Genomic DNA, 24,750 nt, shown 5'->3' with positions numbered 1-24,750 from the left:
TAAACTATGTGCAAGAAAATCTGTAAACTCAACTAAAAATACACTCAGATTCTACGATGTGTGAGTCAGAGGAGTTTTAGTACTGTGAGAGACATGAAAGGATTAACGGAGATGGAGATTGCCACAGTTGGGTTACTATTTATAATATACAGCATTTATTTATGTAGATCTATCTTGAATCATCTTATATTTCCCCAAAAATCTATAATTGTATACATTCCGTTTGTCTCATTTCTGGCGTTTCACCCATTAAAGTGAGCCTTGAAGTCTCAACAGCGCTTGTGACCTTGTATGTAATTTTGTCTAAAAAGCTACTTCTCTCGAAAGAGCACCAATGTATCTCACTGACAATGGAAGCGAAATAACGAGTGGTTGACGCTGACACCGCTCCCCACTTCAAAAACCACAACATCTAATGGGGAATGTGGAGTAAAAGAAGAGAGTGGAGTTTGCCAACAAGGTTGATGGGGATGGGGGGAATAGGGAGAGAGGGAACGAGGGAGGGGAAAGAGAAACTGAAGGAGAGTTCAAGGCTCAGGCTCTCTCTTATCTGACTGTCTCTTTTCTCTCACCTCCTGGCGCTTTCCAATCTGTTTGGTGGCCGGGCGTGCCACTCCTCTCTCGGTATTGATTTGACACCATGAAGGGTCTCGCCAAACCTGTCAGAGGGTGCATTCCAACTCGGCAGATGAGAAAGCAGCTGAGCCTGTTGGGGTGCGAGCCATAGCGGCCTAGGGCCGTCCCCCAGCATGCCTTGCCCTCGGCACGTCACCTCCCCGGCCAGGCTGAGGCAACGCCACGGAGACAACCCTCTCAATATTCACTTTGACGGGGCTGCATTGTTCCGGCGGTGGGGTCCAGGCTTGTTTGCGGGGCCCAGAGCAGATGTTAGAAACTGCACCCATTGGCACTAGCTGAGGAGGAGGAAGAGGCTACTGCTGCTGGCTGCGGTTAAAAAACAAAAGCGTTCACGTCTGGTATACTCACGTGGAGGGGTGTACAACGGGTGGTTGACATAATACCCAAGCCAGGTCGTGAAGCCCCTGCAGAAGGCACAACACTATGGGGTGGGGTGGGGGGGGGGGGGGGGGGGTGGGGGGGGGGGGGGGGGGGGGTCTTTAATTGAACTGTTATACTCTTTGCTGTTTTCCCCTCGCGCCACCATAGAAAAGATGGAAAGGGACCTATTAATGCACCTCACACATCAGCCTGGGTCGGCATACTGATCTGCAAAGCTTGATGATTCACGCGTGCCTCCTTTTTGGTTGAGTGATTCGGGACCCAAAATGAAGGACTACTGTGCTCTCCCTTTGGTCCTTGGGCTCCTCGTGAAGAGCTCATGATGAGGCCAGTTGCTAAGCCCCAGGAGCAATGACAATTTTCCACATGTATATTTTTCTTCCTCTAATCAAATGAGGTTTGGCCTTCCCGTCTGCAGAATACAAAGCAGGCACTCTTTAAGCCCGATTTGAGTCCTTCCTGACAATCTGCGAGTGGAGTTGAGGAAAGCACCAGCATCAGCACACTCGCAGATAAGTGCAGTCAGCAACAAAAGGCAGGAAATGCATGTTTACCACCAATATTCTTCGCTGCATCAGGGAAAAAACATAAGGAAACAAATGGCTGACCTTCAGGATTGTACTTCTGCTATGTGAACTGTAGAGTATAGTAATTATCTTTTTATTATGCATCAGACCGAATAGCATCAACCTCAGGCAACACTGATGAAGACAATAGTGACTGGACAATAGTTTACATTTACATTACATTTTAGTCATTTAGCAGACGCTCTTATCCAGAGCGACTTACAGGAGCAATTAGGGTTAAGTGCCTTGCTCAAGGGCACATTTACGTCATTTAGCAGACGCTCTTATCCAGAGCGACTCACAAATTGGTGCATTCACCCTATAGCCAGTGGGATAACCACTTTACAATTTTGGGGGGGGGGGGGGGGGGACTAGTTGTTCCTAGACTAGTTCAGTGTTCCAAGACAGACATCATTTTGTTGAAAATTACTTATATTGCTCAAGAAAAGTAACAATCCTTTGTCCTATGCAGAGCTCATTAAAGAAGGAATCTGCAGCTCGTGGGTGACCCTATGTGTAGTGTTTTCACTTTGAACGAAAACAAGTTGATTGAGCCCTGAGCCGCCTTGGGCTGGCCTTCTGGGCTAGGTGTGTCTTTGCGCTAATCCCGCCTACTTGAATGACCCTGCTGCCCCGGAGCTGGAGAGGAGGTGAAAGTGACTTGCAACCTTACGTTACAGCTGCCAGAAACAAACAGAGAAGACGAAGCCAACAAGCATCATTCTCGGTTCTTGGATCTGAATTAACTTCACCCCAAAAGAGAAAAAGAAGCGAGAAAAGCCTTCTCATGAGAAATCCAGAAACCTGATAAATATTTAAATGGCCATCGTTCTCATAGACTGGTAACATTAGGTAAGTGTTGGGTTGCGTTTTTGCCTGCTAACTGCTAACCTTAGTGTGTTCAATCAAGCTAACACGGCTACTTAACTAGCTAGCTAGCTAACATCTTCTGTATTCTGACTGTTTTGTACTCAAAGGTATCTACGATAACATCATGTAGATACACTGCATAAACCTCACAAGATGCCCAATGCCTTTATTTCAATTAGCTAATGTTAGCTAGCTAAAGCTAGATATGCAGATTATTGACATGATAGTGTGTTTCATTTATAGATGATAATGCTAGCTAGCTAGGTGGTTGACAGCATTTTCGGCCCAGGACCACCCCAAAAAATGAATCTAGCTATAAAATTCTGTACAGTAACATCACACAAACATGTATTATTCAGGGTGATACTGGTGGAGAGTGATTCTGAGGGAACCTGAGGCTGTACAAGTTGTGGTTGTGCACACCCCAACACTGAAAGAGAGGTAAGAAATGTATGGAGCCATTCTAGAAGCGCGCTAAGTCCGTCGTCGTCGGGTGAGGTTGTGTCTCTCTCTTTCTGGCGGGAGGTAAGCTTGGCTTATATGGCTTATATCCATAGTTTGGGCTTTGTCGAGTAAAGCTTAAACTATGTATTTAGATTGTAGTTAGGTATTGTAGGTAGTTATCGTGGGTTGTTGTATGTAATTATTGTAGGTTACTATTGTATTTGGCTGAGCCCGGTGAAGCACGAAGCTAGCTAACCCACTACCTGCACTAGCTGGCGGGTAGCTACTGGTAACTATTAGCAACTGTGGATAGTTGTTTCACGCCTGAGAGTACCTGTAATTACGCCAGCTAGCTGCCTACAATAATTACATACAATAATACCTACCATTCAGCTGTTTTTCTAACCTCATTGTCTGAAGCATTAACGTTAGGTAATAAGTGGCTACTGTGCTTGAAATTTAGCTAGCTTGTTGCTACCTGGATTGCTACTAGTAAACAATAGCTGGAACGACCTAGCGAACAGACGCGAACTGGCTGAGTCAATTCAGTGGCTAGCTTTGCACTTGGCTAGTTAACAGTAGCTGCTAGGGGTAAGTTATAACCTACATTTGTGTTTTGTTTTTACATACTGGTAGCCAGAGTCGTTCAAGGGAATTCGGGACATGGGTGACTAGTTAACGTTAGCTTGGCTCTCTCTGTGTGTTCGTGCCGTGAGAGGAGGGGTTTCTTCTTTGTCTGAAAGCAATGGCTAGCTAGTATGCTAACTAGCTAACTAACTGACTGAATAAGTTGACGACGGACTCGCTCAAGCTGTTGGGACTAACCCACAACGTTAGACACGGACACAAATTATTTGCTTGGCGTGTTGACACACTGGTGGTTTGTTGTGGCCGAGTATTGGTGCTAAACCGTGTTGTTGGAGTCCGGCATGCTAGTTGGCTGTGGCGTCATATGACTAGGTGCCCTGGACGATTTTCACGGAAGAATACTGTACCAAGTTAGCTAGCTGAATAAACTAAGTTAGTCTATTCCTAGAAAACATTGAACCGCTGTAGTTTACAACAATTATAGTTTCTGTGGTGGAAGTTGGGAGAGTTATATTTGGGTGTTTCAGTGAAACGTAAGTGAGGGAGGCCCCGCTCTCTCCTTTCCCAGATGTTTAGTTCATTTCATTCCGATCTCCTTTGCATTATTGTAGCCATTTTCTGTAGCCTGTCAACTATGCCTCTGTCTATTACTGTTCTCTCCTCTCCGCACAGGCTATACAAACGCCTCACACCGCGTGGCTGCTGCCTCTCTAACCTGGTGGTCCCTGCACGCACCACCCACGTGGAGTTCCAGGTCTCAGGCAGCCTCTGGAACTGCCGTTCTGCTGCCAACAAGGCAGAGTTCATCTCAGCCTCTGCTACCCTCCAGTCCCTCGACTTCTTGGCGCTGACGGAAACATGGATTACCACTGAAAACACTGCTACTCCTACTGCTCTCTCCTCGTCTGACCATGTGTTCTCGCATACCCCGAGAGCATCTGGTCAGCGGCGTGGTGGCACAGGAATCCTCATCTCTCCCAAGTGGACATTCTCTCTTTTTCCCCTTACCCATCTGTCTATCTCCTCATTTGAATTCCATGCTGTCACAGTCACTAGCCCATTCAAGCTTAATATCCTTGTCATTTATCGCCCTCCAGGTTCCCTTGGAGAGTTCATCAATGAGCTTGACGCCTTGATAAGTTACTTTCCTGAGGATGGCTCACCCCTCACAGTTCTGAGTGACTTCAACCTCCCTACGTCTACCTTTGACTCATTTCTCTCTGCCTCCTTCTTTCCACTCCTCTCCTCTTTTGACCTCACCCTCTCACCGTCCCCCCCTACTCACAAGGCAGGCAATGCGCTTGACCTCATCTTTACTAGATGTTGTTCTTCTACTAATCTCACTGCAACTCCCCTCCATGTCTCCGACCACTACTTTGTATCCTTTTCTCTCTCGCTCTCCTCCAACACTACTCACTCTGCCCCTACTCAGATGGTAATGCGCCATCGCAACCTTCGCTCTCTCTCTCCCGCTACTCTCTCCTCTTCCATCCTATCATCTCTTCCCTCTGCTCAATCCTTCTCCCTCCAATCTCTTGATTCTGCCTCCTCAACCCTCCTCTCCTCCCTTTCTGCATCCTTTGACTCTCTATGTCCCCTATCCTCCCGGCCGGCTCGGTCCTCCCCTCCTGCTCCGTGGCTTGATGACTCATTGCGAGCTCACAGAACAGGGCTCCGGGCAGCCGAGCGGAAATGGAGGAAAACTAGACTCCCTGCGGACCTGGCATCTTTTCACTCCCTCCTCTCTACATTTTCTTCATCTGTTTCTGCTGCTAAAGCCACTTTCTACCACTCTAAATTCCAAGCATCTGCCTCTAACCCTAGGAAGCTCTTTGCCACCTTCTCCTCCCTGCTGAATCCTCCCCCCCCTCCCCCCCTCCCTCTCTGTGGATGACTTCGTCAGCCATTTTGAAAAGAAGGTTGACGACATCCGATCCTCGTTTGTGAAGTCAAATGACACTGCTGGTCCTGCTCACATTGCCCTACCCTATGCTTTGACTTCTTTCTCCCCTCTCTCTCCAGATAAAATATTGCGACTTGTGACGGCCGGCCGCCCAACAACCTGCCCGCTTGACCCTATCCCCTCCTCTCTTCTCCAGACCATCTCCGGTGACCTTCTCCCTTACCTCACCTCGCTCATCAACTCATCCTTGACCGCTGGCTATATCCCTTCCGTCTTCAAGAGAGCGAGAGTTGCACCCCTTCTCAAAAAACCAACACTCGATCCCTCTGATGTCAACAACTACAGACCAGTATCCCTTCTTTCTTTTCTCTCCAAAACTCTTGAGCGTGCCGTCTTTAGCCAACTCTCTTGCTATCTCTCTCAGAATGACCTTCTTGATCCAAACCAGTCAGGTTTCAAGACTGGTCATTCAACTGAGACTGCTCTTCTCTGTGTCACGGAGGCTCTCCGCACTGCTAAAGCTAACTCTCTCTCCTCTGCTCTTGTCCTTCTAGACCTGTCTGCTGCCTTTGATACTGTGAACCATCAGATCCTCCTCTCCACCCTCTCCGAGCTGGGCATCTCTGGCGCGGCTCACTCTTGGATTGCGTCCTACCTGACCGGTCGCTCCTACCAAGTGGCGTGGCGAGAATCTGTCTCCGCACCAGGTGCTCTCACCACTGGTGTCCCCCAGGGCTCAGTTTTAGGCCCTCTCCTATTCTCGCTATACACCAAGTCACTTGGCTCTGTCATATCCTCACATGGCCTCTCCTATCATTGCTACGCAGACGACACACAACTAATCTTCTCCTTTCCCCCTTCTGATAACCAGGCGGCGAATTGCATCTCTGCATGTCTGGCGGACATATAAGTGTGGATGACGGATCACCACCTCAAGCTGAACCTCGGCAAGACGGAGCTGCTCTTCCTCCCGGGGAAGGACTGCCCGTTCCATGATCTCGCCATCACGGTTGACAACTCCGTTGTGTCCTCCTCCCAGAGTGCGAAGAGCCTTGGCGTGACCCTGGACAACTCCCTGTCGTTCTCCGCTAACATCAAGGCGGTGACTTGATCCTGTAGGTTCATGCTCTACAACATTCGGAGAGTACGACCCTGCCTTACACAGGAAGCGGGTCCTAATCCAGGCACTTGTCATCTCCCGTCTGGATTACTGCAACTCGCTGTTGGCTGGGCTCCCTGCCTGTGCCATTAAACCCCTACAACTCATCCAGAATGCTGCAGCCCGTCTGGTGTTCAACCTTCCCAAGTTCTCTCACGTCACCCCGCTCCTCCGCACACTCCACTGGCTTCCAGTTGAAGCTTGCATCTGCTACAAGACCATGGTGCTTGCCTACGGGGCTGTGAGGGGAACGGCACCTCCGTACCTTCAGGCTCTGATCAGTCCCTACACCCAAACGAGGGCATTGCGTTCATCCACCTCTGGCCTGCTGGGAGACACTTGAAACCCCACCTCTTTAAGGAATACCTGGGATAGGATAAAGTAATCCTTCTACCCCCCCTTACCCCACCCCCCAAAAGAATAAATAAAATAAAACATATTGTAAAGTGGTTATCCCACTGGCTATAAGGTGAATGCACCAATTTGTAAGTCGCTCTGGATAAGAGCGTCTGCTAAATGACGTAAATGTAAAACGTAAATGTAGATCATGCATTATTTCCCTATAACGCACAGTATATTTGCATGGAAAGCAAAAGTTGAATTGACAACATTATTGGCATTGTTGAATTCGATTTTCATAATGGCAAGCTAGGACTAATGGTTTGGTTAGCTAAACTAGTATTGTGTTTTCTAGTTTGTTAGTTCAAATGTAGTATTTTCAAGTTCTAGTAGCTGCATCTACTGTTAGCTAGCTAACGTTTGCTGATAAGTGCTAGCTAGCTGTCGGAATATAACATCACCATGAAGAGGATCAAGATGTGTACCATGAAGAAAGATAGTATAACATTTCAGAGAAGAGGCGAGGCGAGACAACTTCACCAATCGGTGTGTGGCAGGCATTTCCTTCCTGAAGATGTAGTTTAGCCAACTCAGGGAGGGCTGCTAACTTATGGAATTGTTTTAAGATGTTCATCCCAAGAATTATTTAGCTATTTGATTTTGAATTTTAAGACCCCTTAAGGTATCAAGAAAATATATACAAATATTGGATGAAAAATGTAATCTGACATTACTACTATTAGCTAATAGAAATGCATTCAATAACAGATTGACTACATGGAACAACATATTTTTTTAATCTAAAGGAAGTTTGTTCTGAAGTGTCTGTCTTATATCAGATGTAAATCTGATAGATAAGAAAGGTCCGGAACCATTTTTTTTATCCCCTTATTTTAGGCACTAAACTATCTCCATATATACTTCCATAAATTGGTACCGGGGACCTTCAGATGAGTCGTGTGAGGCTTGTAGGCGTCCTAGAGCAAAACGAAGAACACAGTCGTGTTTGTGAGAGTCGCTACATTCGACTGATATTCGGGATGTCTCATGGTCACGGATGGGCTATTGCAGCAGACGACCACACCGGGTTCCATTCCTATCAGCTACAAACAAGAAGACGCAGCTCCAGTGGGCACGCGATCACCAACACTGGACAATTGGAAAAACATCACCTGGTCCGACGTATTCCGGTTACTGTTGTGTCATGCTGATGGCAGAGTCAGGATTTGGTGTAAGCAGCATGAGTTCATGGCCCCATCCTGCCTGGTGGCGGTGGTGTAATGGTGTGGGGAATGTTTTCCTGGCACACGTTAGGACCCTTGATAATAATTGTGCAACGTTTCCATGCCCTGAAGAATTCAGGCTGTTCTGGAGGCAAAGGGGGGTCCGACCCGGAACTAGATGGGTGTACCTAATAAAATGTATGTTGCATTTGTTTACAGTGGATTACCTAATCCACACACATCCAGCTCTGGGGTTAAAGGACAGAGACCTGGGCCAACACTTTCACATCCATCCCTCTAGTCAGTAGGATCATCATCAGGTGAGCCAACTTCCTATACACACTGCTCGGAGAAGTCACAATCTGGATGTCACAAGAGGAAGTGAAGGCCAACTTGCCGGAGGAATTCCAAAGCCACCCAGTCACGCAGGTCCTTGTTGACTGCACCAAGCTCAGGTGTAAGACACCGTCCTCTCTTCTGCTGCAGAGTGAGATGTTCTCCAACTACAAATCCCACTGCACAATGAAGGCATTAGTGGGAATAGCTCCTCATGGCCAGATCACTTTTGTGTCCTCACTGTACGCCGGCTCCATCAACGACAAAGATATTTTCAAACAGTCAGTCCTCTAACACCATCTCACGAGGACATGGCAGTAATGCCCAACAAGAGGTTGCTCATCGATGACCTTGTACCAGGGAAGGTCTACCGTCCCCCATTCCTCTCAAAACAGAGCCAAATGCCTACAGCAGAAGTTCAGACACAAGATATCGCTCGCCTGAGGATCCATGTGGAGTGGGTGATTCTGAGGGTGAAGGAGAACAAGTTGTTCCACGCCAACATTCCCCTAGCTATTGCAGGAAACATCAACCAGCACTTCACTGTGGCATGCCTGCTCTCCAATTACCAGTGTAGTGCTCTTGTCAAGAAATGGGCCAAGGAGGTGTGAGATACAGACCTGTGCAGTTGGTGTGATGACACCGTTGTGCAATCAATTGTTTGCTTAACCGTTGAGGGGAAAATGAGCTAAATCCAACTACTCATCATTTATATTGATGCTGATGAATGTAATATTGATATTGACATGTCATTTTGATACTTGAATTATTTGTGATACTGACATTGGCATGCAATTTATAACATTTTTGATATGCGTTTTTCTGGATGTTGTTGTTATTCTGTCTCTCACTGTTCAAATAAACCTACCATTAAAATTATAGACTGATCATTTCTTTGTCAGTGGGCAAACGTACAAAATCAGCAGGGGATCAAATACTTTTTTCCCTCACTGTATGTTTGCAACATCTAAATAATCTGTCTGTAAACAATTGTTGGAAAAATGACTTGTGTCATGCACAAAGTAGATGTCCTAACCAACTTGCCAAAACTATAGTTTGTTAACAAGAAATTTGTGGAGTGGTTGAAAAACGAGTGTTAATGACTCCAACCTAAGTGTATGTAAACTTCCGACTTCAACTGTACATGATTTTCTCAAGACGTGATTCTTTGGCTACAGTGGCTTGCGAAAGTATTCACCCCCTTGGCATTTTACCTATTTTGTTGCCTTACAAAAGTCAATACTTTGTAGAGCCACCTTTTGCAGGAATTACAGCTGCAAGTCTCTTGGGGTATGTCTCTATAAGCTTGGCACATCTAGCCACTGGGATTGTTGCCCATTCTTCAAGGCAAAACTGCTCCAGCTCCTTCAAGTTGGATGGGTTCCGCTGGTGTACAGCAATCTTTAAGTCATACCACAGATTCTCAATTGGATTGAGGTCTGGGCTTTGACTAGGCCATTCCAAGACATTTAAATGTTTCCCCTTAAACCACTCGAGTGTTGCTTTAGTAGGGTCATTGTCCCGCTGGAAGGTGAACCTCCGTCCCAGTCTCAAATCTCTGGAAGACTGAAACAGGTTTCCCTCAAGAATTTCCCTGTATTTAGCGCCATCCATCATTCCTTCAATTCTGACCAGTTTCCCAGTCCCTGCCAATGAAAAGCATCCCCACAGCATGATCCTGCCACCACCATGCTTCACTGTGGGGATGGTGTTCTCGGGGTGATGAGAGGTGTTGGGTTTGCGCCAGACATAGCGTTTTCCTTGATGGCCAAAAAGCTCAATTTTAGTCTCATCGGACAATAGTACCTTCTTCCATATGTTTTGGGAGTCTCCCACGTGCCTTTTGGCGAACACCAAATGTGTTTGCTTATTTTTCTTTAAGCAATGGCTTTTTTCTGGCCACTCTTCCATAAAGCCCAGCTTTTTTAAATAATGGATTTAATGGTGCTCCGTGGTGTGTTCAAAGTTTCGGATATTTTTTTATAACCCAACTCTGATCTGTACTTCTCAACAACTTTGTCCCTGACCTGTTTGGTGAGCTCCTTGGTCTTCATGGTGCTGCTTGCTTGGTGGTGCCCCTTGCTTAGTGGTGTTGCAGACTCTGGGGCCTTTCAGAACAGGTGTATATATACACTGAGATCATGTGACAGATCACGTGACACTTAAATAAAGTCCACCTGTGTGCAATCTAACTAATTATGTGACTTCTGAAGGTAATTGGTTGCACCAGATCTTATTTAGGGGATTCATAGCAAAGGGGGTGAATACATATGCACGCACCGTTATTTATTTGTTAGAATTTTTTTTAACAACTTATTTTTTTCATTTCACTTCACCAATTTGGACTATTTTGTGTATGTCCATTACATGAAATCCAAATAAACATCCATGTAAATTACAGGTTGTAATGCAACAAAATAGGAAAAACGCCAAAATAGGAAAAACGCCTCTTTTATCGCACTGCTTTGCTTTATCTTGGCCAGGTCGCAGTTGTAAATGAGAACAAAATAGGAAAAACGCCTCTTTTATCGCACTGCTTTGCTTTATCTTGGCCAGGTCGCAGTTGTAAATGAGAACTTGTTCTCAACTGGTTTACCTGGTTAAATAAAATAAATAAATAAAATGAATAGTTTTCCAATGCACTGTACTGTGGGTAAATCTATACATTGCAATTGCACCTATAATTTACTGTTAAAACACTTACAGTTTTCAGGTTTGTGCCATCGTTGTTCTGCCTCTGTACAGCTGTAAACAGGAGGCTGGCACTGAGCTGGGAGTGGTATGCCATCTGGAAGAGCAGTGCAAATACATGATTGCAGAGAGCAGTGCCTACTACACATGTGCAATGGTGATGGGTGAGGACAACAGGGTCAGATTCCGAAAGCACAATCTATACAGATCCCAAAACAAAAAGTATGGGATTAAAGATATTATTAAAAACATTGATGACATGACAGTGTGAAATATAGCCTTCCAAATATACAGTATTTAGGCCTATGTGTTAGTATAAGAATTAAGAGCACAGCATACCAAACATTTTAGACAGTGGATATACAGTTGAAGTCGGAAGTTTACGTGCACTTAGGTTGGAGTCATTAAAACTTGTTTTTCAACCACTCCACAAATTTCTTGTTAACATATTATAGTTTTGACAAGTAGGTTAGGACATCTACTTTGTGCATGACACAAGTAATTTTTCCAATAATTGTTTACAGACAGATTATACTCACTTATAATTCACTGTATCACAATTCCAGTGGGTCAGAAGTTTACATACACTAAGTTGACGGTGCCTTTAAACAGCTTGGAAAATTCCAAAAAATTATGTCATGGCTTTAGAAGCTTCTGATACGCTAATTGACATCATTTGAGTCAATTGGAGGTGTACCTGTGGATGTATTTCAAGGCCTACCTTTAAACTCAGTGCCTCTTTGCTTGACATCATGGGAAAATCAAAAGAAATCAGCCAAGACCTCAGAAAAGAAATGTGTAGACATCCACAAGTCTGGTTCATCCTTGGGAGCAATTTCCAAATGCCTAAAGGTACCACGTTCATCTGTACAAACAATAGTACGCAAGTATTAACACCATGGGACCATGCAGCCATCATACCGCTCAGGAAGGAGACGCGTTCGGTCTCCTAGAGATGAACGTACTTTGGTGTGAAAAGTGCAAATCAATCCCAGAACAGCAAAGGACCTTGTGAAGATGCTGGAGGAAACGGGTACAAAAGGATCTATATCCACAGTAAAACGAGTCCTATATCGACATAACCTGAAAAGCCGCTCAGCAAGGAAGAAGCCACTGCTCCAAAACCTCCGTAAAAAAGCCAGACTACGGTTCGCAACTGCACATGGGTTCAAAGGTTGTACTTTTTGGAGAAATGTCCTCTGGTCTGATGAAACAAAAATTGAACTGTTTGGCCATAATGACCATCGTTATGTTTGGAGGAAAAAGGGGGACCCTGCAAGCCGATGAACACCATCCCAACCGTGAAGCACAGGGGTGGCAGCATCATGCTGTGGGGGTGCTTTACTGCAGGAGGGACTGGTGCACTTCACAAAATAGATGGCATCATGAGGAAGGACATTTATGTGGATATATTGAAGACATTTCAAGACATCAGTCAGGAAGTTAAAGCTTGGTCGCACATGGGTCTTCCAAATGGACAATGACCCCAAGCATACATCCAAAGTTGTGGCAAAATGGCTTAAGGACAACAAAGTCAAGGTATTGGAGTGGCCATCACAAAGCCCTGACCTCAATCCTATTGAAAATGTGTGGGCAGAACTGAAAAAGCGTGTGCGAGCAAGGAGGCCTACAAACCTGACTCAGTTACACCAGCTCTGTCAGGGGGAATGGGCCAAAATTCACCCGACTTATTGTGGGAAGCTTGTGGAAGGCTACCTGAAACGTTTGACCCAAGTTAAACAATTTAAAGACAATGCTACCAAATACTAATTGAGTGTATGTAAACTTCTGACCCACTGGGAATGTGATGAAAGAACTAAAAGCTGAAATAAATCATTCTCTCTACTATTATTCTGACATTTCACATTCTTAAAATAAAGTGGTGATCCTAACTGACCTAAGACAGGGAATTTTTACTAGGATTAAATGTCAGGAATTGTGAAAAACTGAGTTTAAATGTATTTGGCTAAGGTGTATGTAAACTTCCGATTTCAACTGTACAGTGCATTCGGAAAGTATTCAGACTTTTTCCACATTTTGTTACATTACAGCCTTATTCTAAAATTGATTAAATAAATACAAATCCTCATCAATCTACACACAATACCCCATAATGACAAAGTGAAAACAGGTTTTTAGAAATGTTTGCACATTTATAACAAATAAAAAACATACCTTATTTACATAAGTATTCAAATCCTTTGCTATGAGACTCAAAATTGAGCTCAGGTGCATCCTGTTTCCATTGATCATCCTTGAGATGTTTCTACAACTTGATTGGAATCCACCTGTGGTAAATTCAATTGATTGGACATGATTTGGAAAGGCACACACCTGTCTATATAAGGTCCCACAGTTGACAGTGCATGTCAGAGCAAAAACCAAGCCATGAGGTTGAAGGACAGCTCCGAGACAGGATTACATCGAGGCACAGATCTGGGGAAGGGTACCAAAAAATGTCTGCGGCATGGAAGGTCCCCAAGATCACAGTGGCCTCCATCATTCTTAAATGGAAGAAGTGTGTAACCACCAAAACTCTTCCTAGAGCTGAGCAATCGGGGAAGAAGGGACTTGGTAAGTGAGGAGACCAAGAACCCGATGGTTACTCTGACAGAGCTCCAGAGTTCCTCTGTGGAGATGGGAGAACCTTCCAGAAGGACAACCATCTCTGCAGCAATCCACCAATCAGGCCTTTACGGTAAAGTGGCCAGACGGAAGTCACTCCTCAGTAAAAGGCACATGACAGCCCGCTTGGAGTTTGCCAAAAGGCAGAGATTCTCTGGTCTGACGAAACCAAGATTGAACTCTTTGGCCTGAATGCCCAACATCACGTCTGGAGAAAACCTGGCACCATCCCTACGGTGAAGCATGGTGGTGGCAGCATCATGAGGTGGGGATGTTTTTCAGCAGCAGGGACTGGGAGACTAGTCAGGATCGAGGGAAAGATGAACGGAGCAAAGCACAGAGGTCCTTGATGAAACCCTGCTCCAGAGCACTCAGGACCTCAGTCTGGGGCGAAGGTTCACCTTCCAACAGGACAACAACCCTAAGCACACAGCCAAGACAACGCAGGAGTGGCTTTGGGACAAGTCTCTGAATGTCCTTTAGTGGCCCAGCCAGAGCCCAGACTTGAACTCGATCGAACATCTCTGGAGAGAACTGAAAATAGCAGTGCAGCGACGCTTCCCATCCAACCTGACAGAGCTTGAGAGGATCTGCAGAGAATGGGAGAAACTCCCCAAATAAAGGTGTGCCAAGCTTGTAGCATCATACCCAAGAAGACTTAAGACTGTAAATGCTGCCAAAGGTGCTTCATCAAAGTACTGAGTAAAGGGTCTGAATACTTATGTAAATGTGATATTTCCGTTTTTTATTGATAATAAATTAGCAAAGTTTTCTAAAACCTGTTTATGCTTTGTCATTATGGGGTATTGTGTGTAGATTGAGGGGAAAAAAACATTTTAATTCATTTTATAATAAGGCTGTAACGTAAGAACATTTGGAAAATGTCAAGGGGTCTGAATACTTTCCGAATGCACTGAACAGCCACTCCCGAGTGGCGCAGTGGTCTAAGGCACTGCATCGCAGTGCTAGCTGTGCCACTAGAGATCCTGGTTCGAGTCCAGGCTCTGTCGCAGCCGGCTGCGACCGGGAGACCCATGGGCGGTTTACAATTGGTCCAGCATCGTCCAAGGTAGGGGAGGGTTTGGCCGGCAGGGATGTGGGTTCATTACCCACGGGGGGCCAGTATGAAAAAAACCCAGAACAAACAAAAAAACATGTATGCATTCACTAACTAAGTCTCTCTGGATAAGAGTGTCTGCTAAATGACTAAAATGTAAATGTACAGCCGGCAGGTTTTGTAACCCTAACTCTAACCCTCCTTGGCCCATTTTGTTCCCAAGCCTTTGGATCTGCCGGCTGATTGTTCACTTCCAACATTTAAACATCTGAACTTAGACTGGTTGCAAAACTTGAACAACCTATGCTAGCTTTCTCCCTACTCTCAGACACTCTGACTTCTCCACTCAGCTTGTCTGTTTGAAACTGATAAACAAGTCAGAAATGTTCCGCATAAGGCTTACCCTGAAGTAGCTTGGTACATAATCAGCAGTAGATTGCAATTGACCTTTGTACATCAAACATAAGAATACATTTTAAAACCTTTCTGAAGCTTGCTGGCTGGAGTTTTGATGTCAATCTTTCTATTCGATGGACATCACTGACAGTTAATTTCGGGATTTCTTGCAGGCAGTCGGTGTAAAAAAAGAGCCATCCTTCCTTTAAAGCCGTTAGCTAGCTAGCACTAACGTTAGATGCAGCCACTTGAATTCAAAAAACGCAAATAGGAGAAGGACCAGAGATAAATTTAATAATAACATGCTAATAATACAGGCGACCAATGACTAAAAACAGGAAGTAGTTGCTTGAAACAGATCGCCATGACCTTTATTACCAGGAAAAACATCCCACCTCCACGAAGGCAAATCTTTTTTTGAAAATAGGACAAGAACCGAGAGTAAAGATAAGTTGTTTGACCAAATAAACTTTAAGATTGGATGCAAACATCAACTGAATGCTTTCCAAATAATTTATTTGAAATAAATACAAAAAATCATACAATTCAAAAAAAACAAATATTTACTTTTTTCAATGTGCATTACTTCATTTTCACTTACAATATATTTTTGTACGTTCTTTTTTATTTTGGGCCAATTCTTTTGAACTCAAATTGGCTCCATAGAAATGCTGTATGCATTTTCTGTTATGCTTTACGATTCAATAATTATTTGGTTGGTAATCGACCAAAATAGTTAGATATGTTTGCTTGTTCAGCACATTGCCTGCCCATATACAGCATTGATTCCTACCTAGTGTGAACTACCCACCATAACGACTGAATTAATATCTAGTGTGGTCAGTCAAGTAAACAATGGCTCATCTGCCTGACATATTGGTGGACTATGGGCCATCAAGTAATAGGATGGTAACATTAGCATGACAAATGTTACACTGGTTACAGCACACCACATCCTATGTACAGTATGTAAAGGACACTGCTGTGACACTGACTTATTTGGTGATAGAATGAACGCGCACGTCAGCCATTGATAATTGAACCTCTGTAGCAGGGCCGTAAGGATGCATTGCGGTCACACTGGCTCTGATGACCTAGTAGGGGGTGAAAGGCGGGAACCAAGAGCAGCACATACGTTTGTGGCTTGGAGGTGTGGGACCTAGTAACAGGGTTATCAATCCAAGCTGCTATTTTACATTTTAGTCATTTAGCAGATGCTCTTATCCAGAGCGACTTACAGTTAGTGAGTGCATACATTTTTCATACTATGTGTGGCGATTACTGGCCTCCATGATCCGCTGCGGAACCATGCAGGCATCTTTTCCTGGGAGCTGGTTTCTAGCTGTATATGTCCTGTCTTGTATGTCTGTTTTATTTAAGCTTTACAAGTGTTCAGTTGTCATAGTATTTGTCCCATTTGTTGTTGTTGTTAAAGTCCCTTTTACCTTGTAAAGTTTTTAATTGTGAATTAAAATTAAAAACATGGATTTTTACTTTAGAGATTTATGTGGGGCGGCAGGTAGCTTAGTGGTTAAGAGCGTTGTGCCAGTAACCGAAAGGTCGCTGGTTCTAATCACTGAGCCGACTAGGTGAAAAATCTGTTGATGTGCCCTTGAGCAAGGCACTTAACCCTATTTGCTCCTGTAAGTCGCTCTCCTGTCTTATCCAGTGTCCTGTGTGAATTTAAGTATGCTCTCTCTAATTCTCTCGTTCTCTCTTTCTCTCTGAGAACCTGAGCCCTAGGACCATACGTCAGGACTACCGGGCATGATGACACCTTGCTGTCCCCAGTCCGCCTGGCCTTGCTGCTATTCCAGTTTCAACTGTTCTGCCTGCGGCTACGAAACCCCTACCTGTCCCAGACCTGCTGTTTTCAACTCTTAATGATCGGCTATGAAAAGCCAACTGAGATTTATTCCTGATTATTATTTGACCATGCTTGTCACTTATGAACATTTTTGAACATCTTGGCATGGTTCTGTTATAATCTCCACCCGGCACAGCCAGAAGAGGACTGGCCACCCCTCATAGCCTGGTTCCTCTCTAGGTTTCTTCCTAGGTTTTCGCCTTTCTAGGGAGTTTTTCCTAGCCACCATGCTTCTACACCTGCATTACTAGCTGTTTGGGGTTTTAGGCTGGGTTTCTGTACAGCACTTCGAGATATTAGCTGATGTAAGAAGGGCTATATAAAATAAAATTGATTGATTGATTGATTGAATAAGAGTGTCTGCTAAATGACGAAAAAGAATGTGGTCAGTTTTTTGTTTTTTTTAATCATTCAGCAAGTAGTCCAAGTCATCCATGGTTCTGTTACTCCGGCAGTGTTGATGCTGATGGGAGGGAAAAAATTATATCCCTGCAATGTATTGAAATCACTTATTAGTGCAAGTGTCAATGGCCTTTCCAAAACATGAGAGAGGTAGGTAATATACTGGCCATGGTCTCACCTGAGAGAGATGGTAGGTCACAGAGGTTGGTGGCACCTTAATTGGGGAGAACGGGCTCATAGTAATGGCTGGAGCGGAATTAGTGGAATGGTAACAAATACATCCAGATGTTTGATGCCATTCCATTTGCTCCGTTCCGGCCATTATTATGAGCCGTCCTCCCTCAGCAGCCTCCCTTGTGGTAGGTAATATACCTGCCATGGTCTCATCAGAGAGAGAAGGTAGGTAATATACTGGCCATGGTCTCACCTGAGAGAGAAAGGTAATATATTATTAGCCATGGTCTCACCTGAGAGAGAGAAAGTAGGTAATATTCTAACTCAATGTAATTGGATATACTTGTAATGTCTGCCATTCTATATTTACATTTACATTTAAGTCATTTAGCAGACACTCTTATCCAGAGCGACTTACAGTTAGAGTGCATACATTTTTCCTACTGGCCCCCCGTGGGAATCGAACCCACAACCCTGGCGTTGCAAACGCCATGCTCTACCAACTGAGCTACACAACAAAGATTTCCTACCAAGCCCTTTGCACTGATGTTCCTGGAGATACTCTTGCTTGGTTGGTATTGGGACAGGAGAGTCTGAGTCTTTGGGGGTTGTTGGCACTGTGGGAAAACAAATTGTTACTTCAATAGTACACGGTACAATGCAATGTCATATTCCTGCATACACCCCACCATATTCTGTGCATACTGTATGCCAAATAAACTTTGATTTTGATAACATATGGCTGGAATTTGAGTAAATTAAAGTGAGAACGTATGTACTGTTTATGAATTCAACCATCAATCCTGACTACAGCTAAATTGGGGGGAAGACATTACCACCAAATAAGTCAGTGTCACAACAGTGTCCTTTACATACATAGGATGTGGTGTTGTGCTGTAACCAGTGTAGCATGTGTCATGCTAATGTACCATCCTATGACTTGATGGCCCACAGTCCACCAATATGTCATGCAGATGAGCCATTTGTTACAGGCTTTGGTTTTTGCTAAAAATATGGCTGTTCTGTCTGGCATTTCATTGTTGACCGCCAGTAGACACCATGTTCATATTGCTGCATTTAAGTTGATCATGTTGTGAGATGGAAGTTGTTTACTCACAACAGAAAATATGTCAATCAAAATTATAGGATATATTTGTTGTCTTAAGGGCGAAGGTGTTACAGGCCTTGGTTTATCCGTTTATACTTTGAAGTTGGACGTTAGTACATTAGCATGTGGGACACATCGAATGGCGTCACCTCATTAGTCAGTTTGTATTACACCTGTGCTGGTTTGTCATCTTGTTAGTAGGAAGGTGTTTCACCTGTGCTGGCCCAGGTGCTATTTAAGAGTGGCTGGCCGGGTGCTCCAGTGGTCTTGAGAGATGTGGAGGGTTATCACCTTTTGTTGCCGCTTCCTATTTCAGTTCTAGACAAACAATTATTTATCTGATCTTCACTGTTTTAATTTTGCTCCACTTTGTGGTTTGCTTCCTGTCTTTAAGTTTGGTGTGGGTTTTAATTTTGTTTGCCTGTTCTTGGGCAAATTTAGTGGGCGCTCATGGTGGATGTCTTTTAGGTCCCAGTTGTTGTTGCTAGTCAACTGTCAGTGGACACCTCCATGAGTGTCTTAAAGAACCCCTCCTGTTTCATTCCAAACGAGCTTCAACGCCATACAACACTCCTTCCGTAGCCTCCAACTGCTCTTAAACACTAGTAAAACTAAATGCATGCTCTTCAACTGAACGCTGCTTCCACCCGACTAGAATCACTACTCTCGGCGGGTCTGACCTAGAGTATGTGGACAACTACAAATACCTAGGTGTCTGGTTAGACTGTAAACTCTCCTTCCAGACTCACATTAAGCATCTCCAATCAAAAGTTAGATCTAGAATCGGCTTCCTATTTCGCAACAAAGCCTCCTTCACTCATGCTGCCAAACATGCCCTCGTAAAACGGACTATCCTACCGATCCTTGACTTCGGCGATGTCATTTACAAAATAGCCTCCAACACTCTACTCAGCAAATTGGATGTAGTCTATCACAGTGCCATCCGTTTTGTCACCAAAGCCCCATATACTACCCACCATTGTGACCTGTACGCTCTTGTTGGCTCGCCCTCACTACATATTCGTCGCCAAACCCACCGGCTCCAGGTCATCTATAAATCACTGCTAGGCAAATCCCTGTCTTGCCTTAGCTCACTGGTCACCATAGCAACACCCACCCGTAGTCTGCACTCCAGCAGGTATATCTCACTGGTCATCCCCAAAGCCAACACCTCCTTTGGCCGCCATTCCTTCCAGTTCTCTGCTGCCAATGACTGGAACGAACTGCAAAAATCTCTGAAGCTGGAGACTCTTATCTCCCTCACTAACTTTAAGCGTCAGTTGTCAGAGCAGCTTACTGGTCACTGCACCTGTACACAGCCCATCTGAAATTAGCCCACCCAACTACCTCATCCCCATATTGTTATTTATTTTGCACCCCAGTATCTCTATTTGCACATCATCTTTTGCACATCTATCATTCCAGTGTTAATACGAAATTGTAACTATTTTGCACTATGGCCTATTTATTGCCTTACCTCCATAACTTACTACATTCGCACACACTGTATATATATTTTCTGTTTGTATTTTTGACTTTGTTTTGTTTACCCCATATGTAACTCTGTGTTGTTGTTTTTATCGCACTGCTTTGCTTTATCTTGGCCAGGTCGCAGTTGTACATGAGAACTTGTTCTCAACTGGCTTACCTGGTTAAATAAAGGTGAAATAAAAAATAAATAACAACATTTGGTTGTGGTCAGTGACTCTGTTAGTTCCCCCTTCTGTTTGAGCGACAATTATTATTTTTTGCTGGGGAACATAACATTGCTTACTTGACTGACCACGCTGGGTACTCATTCAGTCGTTATGATGGGTAGTTCACCCTAGGTAGGCATCAATGCTGTATATAGGCAGGTAATGTACTGAACAGGCAAACAGCTAACTATACTGAACAAAAATATGAACGCAACATGCAACAACTTAAACAATTTTACTGAGTTACAGTTCATAAGGAAATCAGTCATTTGAAATAAATTCATTAAGCCCTAATCTATGGATTTCACATTACTGGGCAGGGGCGCAGCCTTGGGTGGGCATATGCCCACCCACTTGGGAGGCAGGCCCAGCCAATCAGAATGAGTTTTTCCCCACAAAAGGCCTTTATTACAGACAGAAATAGTCCTCAGTTTCATCAGCTGTTTGGGTGGCTGGTCTCAGACGATCCCTCAGGTGAAGAAGCCGGATGCTGAGGTCCTGGGCTGGCGTGGTTACACATGGTCTGCGGTTGTGAGGACGGTTGGATGTACTGCCAAATTCTCTAAAACGACGGAGGCGGCTTATGGTAGAGAAATTAACATTCAATTATCTGGCATCAGCTCTGCTGGACATTCCTGCAGTCAGCATGCCAATTGCACGCTCCCTCAAAACTTGAGACATCTGTGGCATTGTGTTGTGTGACAAAACTGCACATTTTAGAGTGGCCTTTTATTGTCCCCAGCACAAGGTGCACCTGTAATAATCAGCTTCTTGATATGCCACACCTGTCAGGTGGATGAATTATCTTGATTAAGAAGAAATGCTCACTAACAGGGATGTAAACCAATTTGTGCAAAACATTTGAGAGAAATAAGTGTTTTGTGCATATGGAAAATGTCTGGAATCTTGTATTTCAGTTCATGAAACAAGGGACCAACACTTTACATGTTGCGTTTGTATTTTTGTTCTGTGTATTTGTCAATTACCAACAAAATAATTATTGAATCACAAAACATAACAGAAAATGCATACAGCATTTCTTATCTCTCTTTCAGTGTTGGGGTTTGCACAACCGCAACTTGTACAGCCTCAGGTTCCCTCAAAATCAGTCTCCACCAGTATCTCCCTGAGAAATACATGTTTGTGTGATGTTACTGTCCTGAATTTTATAGCTAGATTAACTTCTTGGGGTGGTCCTGGGCCGAAAATGCTGTCGACCACCTAGCTAGCTACCATTGTCATCTACAAATGAAACAAACTTATGTCAACAATCTGCATATCTAGCTTTAGATAGCTAACGTTACCTAGTTTCAATAAAGGCATTGGGCGGGGTTTATGCAGTGTAGCTACATTATGCTATCCTTAGATTCCTTTGAGTACAAAACAGTCTGAATACAGAAGATGTTAGCTAGCTAAGGAGCCATGTTCGCTAGCATTGAACACACTATCAGCAGCTAACGTAGTTATTAGGCTAAAAACGCAACCAAACACTAACCTAATGTTACCAGTCCATGAGAACAGTGGTAATTTCGTCTTCACTCTTCCACCTTTCAAAATTAATTCAGATTTTTATCCGGTTTCTGGATTGGTTATGAGCAGTCTTTTTGTCGCTTCTTTTTCTCCTTTGGGGTCGAATTGACTCAGATCCAATAACCGAGAGTAACGCTTGTTTGCTTCGTCTGCCCTGTTTGTTTCTGGTGGCTGTAACGTAAGGTTGCAAGTGACTTTCACATCCTTGCCAGCTCCGGGGAAGCAGGGTCATTCGAGTAGGCGGGATTATTGCAAAGACACACCTGGCCCAGAAGGCCAGCCGAAGGCGGCTCAGGGTTCAACCCCCTTGTTTAAATTCGAAGTGAAAACACTACACAAGAAGTGGGGCAGCATAGGGTCGCACACGACCTGCGGATTGCTGCTTTAATTAAGTGAAAAACATTTTTTGGGGTATTTTTTAAAGCTTTATTTTAAAATCTCAATTCACTTATGTGGCGCTCATTTCCATAAAGTTAATCTCCCCCGTGTTACGACCGTGTAATTTTTTATTTTGTGCTTTATTGTTTTGTATGAAACACTGTTCCAGATAAATTATCCTTTATCAGTGGCTACTCAGTGAGGGAAAGTCATATTTTTTTATGTCGATTTTTAAATGCTAATGTGCCCTTTTGGCATTCAGCAGAACTCTGGAGGATACTTTGGAGGCTTGCAGGCACGGCTGTCGTTAGCGCCGCTCGCGCCTCTCGGCACGCCTCGTGGTCTTGGCAACCAATAATCAAATTACAGCCCATGCAAATGGACCTCCTGGTGAGTGTGTCGGTCTCCCACAGTAACAGACCATTCGCCCTCTCTCTCTCTCTCTCTCTCTCTCTCTCTCTCTCTTTCTCTCTCTCTCTCTCTAATAGCTGTGGTGGAGCTCTAACTGTGAAGTAGGGGAAACAAACCATATGCTATGAGACTAACAATATACATATCTCTATGAAATGAAAAGCATAGAGTATGTTCAGCCCTAGACAAATAAAACATACAATTCAATCTACCTGGCAGACCTGGGTTCAAATAGTACTTTTATTTCAAATACTGTCAGCGCTCCATTGAGCCTGTCTGGAGTGCCAGAGGGGTGGTGTTTTGACTTTTGGGGCTATTCCATTGGTTCTATTGCACCAGACAAGCTCAATCAAGTGGAGCTGAAGTATTGAAATGAACAAATACTATTTGAACCTCAGACTCATGTACTGTCTTTCTGTAGTCCTCATTGGGACATTAGTCGTGAATCTGTATGTCTGTGGATATATATGTATTGGTGGATGGTGGATGGTGAATAGCTACTGCGGAGTATGCCTTGCGTGTGTATGCGCAAATTTGGTGTGTGTGTTTGTTGGTGGGGTAAGCACTTCCGAGTGCCCCTGTTTACCCACTGCCAATGGAAGGCCACTCGAATCGATTGGCAGGGCTTAAGGGCCTAGGGGAAAGGGCACATTTGGGCTCCCTCTCTGAGCTCCGCGGGCACACTGTGCTATGGTGCTGTCCCACTGTCGCTTTCTCTCTATACCCCTTCCAGCAGGCTCATCCAAGCACAACGTGATTCCAATACACCATGCCAAAGGGCAGCGAACGGATGAAATGCATTGGGAGAGTAGCTCGTCTCTAAAAAGAAGCTTTCGTTTTAAACCCCGTTCCCCCGAGACAACTTTAATCAATGGTCTATTTTGGTCACCCAAAAAAAAGCCTTAACTTAGTGCATAGTGTCTCTGTTTGAATGACTCATACATTGTAATTAGCATTTAGCCACCAATGCGAAACTATTGGAGGCTCTTGCAATTAACAAAAACAACGTATGTTGGCATTTGTTAGAGTTGGAGTCACTAATGACAGGATGTTAATAGATCAAGACATGTCTTTCTGACTAGCCTCAACTACTTCTCCTATCATCTGAAGCTGACTAGAGACCATCACTCTCTGTCTTTTCCATCAATCAATTTTTCCATCTATCCCCTTTTCATTTAATTGTCTGTATACTGCAGTTCAGCTTTTCACTGTGAATGTGTACAAGATGAAATAAACCAAACTATATATCATATTTTTTTTACCTTCAGCAGGTTTCCAACTTCATAAAGTTTATGAACAAACATGGTCTCCAGCAGGTGTTTTATGTAGTTCAGGGAGTGGCAGAAACAGGCCAAGCAGAGCAAGGAAAACAAGAGAAACAAACATAGTGGTCATTTGTCAGAGGGTACGGGCATCACCTGCTACTGTCCTGCTCTAGTTTAAATACAGTAGTTTAGATGTGCATAGGAACCTTGAATATATGTATGTATGTGTGTGTGTGTGTGTGTGTGTGTGTGTGTGTGTGTGTGTGTGTGAGTGAGAGAGAGAGAGAGAGAGAGAGAGAGAGAGAGGGATAGGTGGTGTGTATGACGGGCCTGGCTCCACGACGGGTTCAAACTTTAGCCTCCTCAGTTTAATTGTATGTCCCTATATAAAAACAGCAAAAAAATTGAAATGGTTGAGTGACAAGTTAGTGCAAAAAATCTGTATTTCCGCTGCGCTGTGTCAGCTCAATGGACAGGGCATGCCGCGGTGTGTGTAGGTGGAAAGCCACTGGACGGTTATGTATGACTTCTTTGGGTTTCCATAAAAAGTGGGAAAAACTTTTCTCATTTCTGTGGTAGGCTAAGTGAATAATGTGATACGGCTCCTGTAATTTTTGATTCATAACGACGGGGTCAAGTTTACCGTTGAAGCTGCTTCACTCTTAGCTAGCTAGCTGTATAAACAGGGGCGGTGTGTTCAA

The 24,750-nt window shown here is 44.1% G+C and overlaps 1 protein-coding gene and 1 long non-coding RNA gene across 3 annotated transcripts; both read right to left on the bottom strand.

Annotated features, from left to right (window-relative positions):
- Nucleotides 1-731: 731 nt before the first annotated feature.
- Nucleotides 732-24,133, bottom strand: LOC311112980 (very-long-chain enoyl-CoA reductase-like; the record flags this gene model as incomplete). The annotated part of the gene is made up of 3 exons (XM_084156106.1): nucleotides 732-895; nucleotides 988-1,060; nucleotides 24,047-24,133. Coding segments are annotated over 3 exons (324 nt in total), but the record flags the coding sequence as incomplete, so codon positions are not given.
- On the bottom strand, nucleotides 17,471-18,273 carry LOC311112836. 2 transcript variants are annotated; one of them, XR_014610913.1, is made up of 3 exons: nucleotides 18,191-18,273; nucleotides 17,665-17,913; nucleotides 17,471-17,573 (listed from the first exon to the last, which is right to left on the bottom strand). It is a non-coding gene; the product is annotated as an uncharacterized lncRNA (long non-coding RNA). The 2 variants fall into 2 exon arrangements; XR_014610914.1 differs by having other exon boundaries at nucleotides 17,471-17,547.
- Nucleotides 24,134-24,750: the final 617 nt, after the last annotated feature.

The sequence above is a fragment of the Coregonus lavaretus genome (assembly GCF_964263955.1).
Source record: "Coregonus lavaretus genome assembly, chromosome: 39".
NCBI lineage: Eukaryota > Metazoa > Chordata > Actinopteri > Salmoniformes > Salmonidae > Coregonus > Coregonus lavaretus.
The sequence above is the reverse complement of the archived record's forward strand: the minus strand, read 5'-3'. Positions and strand labels throughout refer to the sequence as shown.